Source organism: Anneissia japonica, unplaced genomic scaffold, assembly GCF_011630105.1.
Source record: "Anneissia japonica isolate Jap-2015-1 unplaced genomic scaffold, ASM1163010v1 scaffold11779_len1430905_cov172, whole genome shotgun sequence".
Taxonomy (NCBI): Eukaryota; Metazoa; Echinodermata; class Crinoidea; order Comatulida; family Comatulidae; genus Anneissia; species Anneissia japonica.
The window spans coordinates 1,268,479-1,274,520 of record NW_022740041.1 but is presented as its reverse complement, the minus strand read 5'-3'; the positions used below and the strand labels follow the sequence as shown (position 1 = coordinate 1,274,520).

Here is a 6,042-nt window from a genome sequence, read left to right as displayed (position 1 = left end):
TTAATCAAGCATTAAACATCTGTGACTATATTGTTTTTTAAATTAAAAGATTGTCTTGGAAATAAAACTCTGAGGGCTCTATTTTTCTTGGCATGTACATATAGGCCTATATTTATGGTTCAATCATATTACACATTTTTTATGAATGAACTTGTGGATTGTTATTGTTGTAAGATTTGTAGGCATATCAGTCGTCTTATTACACATTCACACTCTGAATCAAATAGCAAAGCCATGTCTCTGGGCCAATATCTCTGAAATGCAGTTGTTGTTAAGGTTTCCGATGACCTTTCTTTTCCCTCGGCTCCAGTGAGTTTTGATATCTGTAATTCCTATGTTGTTCAATCCTTATTTCATATTCACTTCTTTTCTATATTTTGTATTGCAGTTTGTTGATTTGGAATACATAGTCAATATAATGGACAAATATCTTCATCAAATAATATTTAAACTAACCATTTAAATAGTAGAGACAAAAAAAAAACATTTTAAATGCCTCCCATCTTAAGGATAACATTATTGTTCATCAAAAATAGTTTGTACTTTAAAACCAATGACAATAATCATAATTTCTTTTTTTTAAATTTACAATTTGAGAGGAGAAAATCGTATTTAAAGGGAAAATATACTATTGATATTGCAGGCCTGTTTTACATAACTTATTCAGATAATGAACTTTGTATTAACATCAATGAATAATAAAATGTTGTTAGATGTTGAAGAACTTTTTGTTAGATATTTATGGATTGAGTTAAAGTGCTATTTAGGTGATGGAAGGAGGATAAGGGGGAGGGGGGAAGTATGTGCATGGTAACTTAACCTACTACCAAATATTAAAATTTTGGTTTTAGGACTTGCATGTGACCTTGAGTTATGGCATGTGATAGTGGAATTGAAAGAGACTGATTTTTTAGCACACATGTACACACAGCAGTGGCTACCACTTTGCCGAACATTCCTCTGTTAAATATTATTTGGTATGCATTTTATTACCTTTTGGTTTATAAAATTCCTCCTCCACTGGCAGTGTGTGTACTGAGATACGTAAATCTTGGCTGGATTCGATGATGGCATCAAACAGTGATGGTATGGGTACTTCAACGTCCATCACTGTACTTTTTGTATGGTATGGCCGATGGGTATTATTTTGTTTACATAAACCTGAAAAAAAGAAAAAAAATACTTAGTTTAGTTATTTATTGTACTTTTTATTTTACTCTTTTTGAACTTCTGGAATTTAACTTGCCATTGGTTTGGGAGTAGAGCTTCTTCAAGAGAACCGGTTGCTTGATTCTCCAGGGCATAAAGGTGGGCAAACTACGGCCCGCGACAACCCTACGTGTGTGCCCCACCCATCACCTAGAAAAAAATCCTTATATGATCAATCACCCAATGATCATCTGTATGCCCACCAGCTTTAGGGTCATGCATTTGTTTAAAGGAAAAAGAAAAAAATAATACTAAAAATGGTTAGAAACGGTCTTTGTTTCTGCAACTGAATGCATTGTTGATATCATTTGTGTCATCTATAATTTTTAACATTGTAGTATGATGATTCAATGTAATCACATTATTCACACTTTCCAAACTCATGATTTAATTACATGGTTTCCTTGCCAAGAAATCTTCATATCTTTCTCATCTGCAAGTGTTTTTCTTTCATTTTTTCACTATTTAATTCTCAAATTTCCATTACTTTGCAAATGACATTAGCAGCAGTGCTCAGAGATTTTAATTTAAACAGAGGAAAGTGAAGTATGCCAAAGGTTTTACATCTTTCAGTTTATAAAAATCGTTTGAATCATAATGTATTGTCGATATACTACTACTATGTATGATTTATAAATTAAGACGAAATCCCTTGCTTTAACCATGTATATTAATATAGACCTAACTCCAGGAAACAACACAATCATTACCATATGTATAGGTAATGTCACCTGGTAAAATAGTTTCTGTAATATAAGGTATAAGTCATTCAAGTTTCTTGACCTCTAAGGCTTTGTCCACAATATTATGTCTTTAGTGACAGATGCCTGTGATTTGCCCATATACCTGTATGGGTATGTTACAGCTAGACTTTTTATACCTTGTTTAGCGAACCAGTCATCCGCGAATAATGATGATTTTGAATAAAAATTAAATTTTATTTTTGGCAATTTAGCGCACCCGCCACCAAGTCAAAAGGGAAGATATAAAAAAAAAAGAAAACAATTTTTTCTTTATTTTTATTATGCACTCCACTGCCTTGAATCTCCACAAATGAGATACAGTGCACCCTCCAATTTGAGACCCCTCTAATTCGAGACCACTTTTCCAAAGACCCAAATAAAAACCTTTAATCTTTTAACACAAAGCTAGCCCTCTAATTGGGGAGCAACCCTGAGACCACGCCAAGTTTTTAGGTCTCAAAGGTGGTCTTAATTGGAGAGCGAACGGTGTATATTTAATAATGTATAATTTTTCCTAACTATATAAATTAAAAGAATTTAATCATCCCATTACTACACTGTGTACATTCACCAATAAAATTTGATTTTTATTTTCTCCTGCATCTGAAACTATTTGCGAAATAAGAAAACAAAAGTTTAATTTAATTTTTTCCACCCTCTGACGATCTTTAAAAAAATAAGTTCGCAAAACAAGATATAAAAAAATGTCACGCCTATATTATAGGTAATAGTGTTGTCATACTTCTTCTTTCCTTTATTTGCAAAATTGTACAAAATAATTCATACCAAAAAAATGTCTTGAATAAAAATATACGCCCAATACGGTGGTGTATATTGACATAGGTGACACTAAGTTTAAGTGGGAGCTCAATGATAAATTGAGGGAGAGTTAACTGGCAATGGAAGTGAAATTAGGTAATTTTTATCTATTTTTGAGCATATTCTTTAGTCAGCAACCACCCAGTGGGAGGTGGCTCGGGCATAAACATTTTTTTGGGGTTGGGGAGGATTATGCCCTACACCCACCCTATACTTTGTCAATTATTCTACCTGTAGTTTATGTATCCCAGCAAAACTATTTAAATTATTCCAAAATGAGTACAAATATAAAACTAAATAGGCCCTATATCTTTTAAATCAAACTCACAAAAATCTTTAAAATCATTTTATACTATATTGATGTTAAAGTTAGTGAATATATTGTGACGTAGAATTTGATCTTGTTTGGATAATGTGAAGTGTATTTGATTTACGGATAGCCTGAATGGAAAAAATTGGCTTACAAAATCTGCTCATTGAATTCCTACTACAACATCTTTATTTGATATAAGAAAGATGCTATCACTGAAAAAGTTGAACCTATGGGATTAGACAACTGGCTTATTCAGGAAGAGCTCAATCTAAATAAGGGAAGTTGTTGAACGACCTTGCTTGTGAACACTTCTACTCTTGCCAGTGAGCGGACTATAGGCCTATGATCTGCCCTGACAGTTAATTACGATATGAACCAGATGAAATATATCTCAGCCACTACTGCTCTTCAATGAAATTGTTTAATGGTATTTTGGAAAGTATGCCCAATACAAATTTTAACTTACCTATATTACCACCAGTATACTGAGGTGTAATATAAAAATGACCGTATTTTTTTTCTTTTTGATAGTGCTGGAAGTGTAAACATTTGCGTTCCATGGGAAGGACAGAAAATTTTCATGGGTTTTGTAAAAATAAATTTTTTACTATTTACCGCATATATACTTGCGTATAAGGCGATCTGCATACAAGATTTTTGGTTGGTTTTTGTATGTTGGGCGTGTAAGACGACCTCCCTGTTTCATCGATAGTATTCCTACTTTTTACTGCCTTTTATGTTATGATACTGCATCTAGCTGGTTAAATAAAAGGAGCCAAATGTAGGGCTAATCTTCAAAATAATACTATTTTACTTTCTTTTAAATGTTCATCAAAATCTTATTTCACTGTAGCAGTCATTCATAGTAACAGTTAGGAGTAACTTAATTTCAGTAATAAATTTGCGTGTTACAGACGATCCACACTTGAGACTAACATGATTTCTTGAAGTGTACATGAAATAGATTGGAGCTGCCCTGGTTTGTGCTACAAATGCAGGTGTAGCAAACATGTTGAAGTAGTTTGAGGCCCTTCGTTTTGTGGTAAAATAACACTTCACTCATCTTTTGAACATGCTAATTTGCACCTGTTGCAAAGCTGGCTATGGTAATCGAAACCTCGGAAGTAGGATTCATTGAAGCATGTGATAACTAGAGTTGGTCTGATATTATACCTCCTTTGACAAATGTCCATAAATGCCATTGCATTTTCATTTCATTAATAATGAATGAACATGTGTCATGCAATATCACTCTATTTATGCTTTCTGTTTCTTGTTTTTTTTTCAAAGAAAGGTTGAGAATTAATGTCAGAACTTCTGAAGATCTCTAGTTTGTTAGGCTTACTGATGGATTATAGGCCCTACAGTGGCAGGTCCAGGAATTTGAAATAGAGGGGGGCCCAGGGAGAGACTTTCACAGGCAGGGTCATGGGGCTGAGATAGGAAAATTTATGATTATGGTATTGGAAATAGCACTCTCAGACTTAAATTTGAAACATTTTTTTCTTTTTTTCTCCATTTTTTTTGTAATTTTAAAACATTATTAGTTCAAATTTAACTTCAAATGAAACATTGATTGATATAATTAGGTTTTTTGCTGGTTCACAGATCTCTTAGGGCCTGTTTCTGCTGAGAATAGAATTCCGGTTTCAAGACAAGTATTCTCAAAGATCCGTATTTTCTTGTCAGTGGAAATGGGTCCCATAAAATAAAACCCAAATTCAAATACCGGTTTTGAAAACCTCAATTGAATCTGGTCCCAATTGAATTCCGGTTTCAAGACAAGTATTCTCAAAGATCCGTATTTTCTTGTCAGTGGAAATGGGTCCCATAAAATAAAACCCGAATTCAAATACCGGTTTTGAAAACCCCAATTGAATCTGGTCTCGATCGCTGAATACCGTACTCAAACCCGTATTCACCGAGCAATTTTTAGCTGCAACACCATCACAAGACTAGTAATTAATCTGTGGGGGGAGGAAAAGATGAGGGGGAGGCTAGCCGGCTAGCTAGTTTGCCTAACAAACTCGCTGTGGGCAAAGATGACGTCATTGCACAACGACCTCCTTAGGAGAAACCGGTTTCTGTTCGTGTTAAAATTAAACTGCAATGCGGTCTTTGTTTATAAACAATTATGAAAACCGGTTTCACTGAATACCGTACTTTTGTATTTTGTCAGTAGAAACAGGCCCTAAATTGTTGTGCATGTAATTTGGCAAGAAAATTGTTTTGTCATTCTAATTTTCAATTAAAAACAAAAACATCCAAAAAATACAGAGTTTTAAATATTGAATGTTGGTTCAAGTTTATTCACTCAAAATAGCCTAGGTTGCAGTGTATCTGTTAAATTTAAAACATTATTGAATTAAATTTGTAGGGGAAAGATGAGGGACAAATCTTGATTGGTAGCCTGAAAGGGGAACATTCTGAGAAATGCCTGCCAAGTTTAAATCATGATTAAATTTAAATTAGTAGGGGAAATATGAGGGACATATCTAGATTGGTAGGGTGGAAGGAGCACAATACTGAGAAATGCCTGCCAAATTCATATTTAATAACATTCATCTTAATTTCATTTGACTGAGTATTATTATTATGTGGGCACTATGTCTGACATGGACATGTTAAGGAAACAAATAAATACGCAATTCTCAAGGAAATACTTTATCAAATAGGCCTACTTTTGTGAAACAAACCTGTAGATCATGAAGAAACATTTTCTCAAAAATGTAGGCCTAACCTACTTCTGAAACCAGCTAATGTCATGAGGAAACATTTTAATATTTTTTAATGAGGAAACCAGGGGCGGATCCAGAATTTTTCAAATGGGGATGGGGGGTACAACATTTTCAGAACAGATAAGTAAGTAGCACATAACATTGATATGAATTTCAAAAATTTAGTAGCAAAACGGGGGAATAGTCCCCCCCCCCCCTTACTGGATCTGCACCTGGAAAC

General features: G+C 33.9%; 1 protein-coding gene across 2 annotated transcripts in view; it reads right to left on the bottom strand.

Moving 5' to 3' along the window:
* LOC117118144 (twisted gastrulation protein homolog 1-A-like) overlaps positions 1-6,042 on the bottom strand; it is a 34,999-nt gene that overhangs the window by 5,363 nt on the left and 23,594 nt on the right. For both annotated transcript variants that reach the window (XM_033262656.1, XM_033262657.1), the window contains exon 3: positions 994-1,161. In XM_033262656.1, coding sequence (XP_033118547.1) covers positions 994-1,161 — 168 coding nt within the window. The remainder of the gene's footprint in view (positions 1-993; positions 1,162-6,042) is intronic.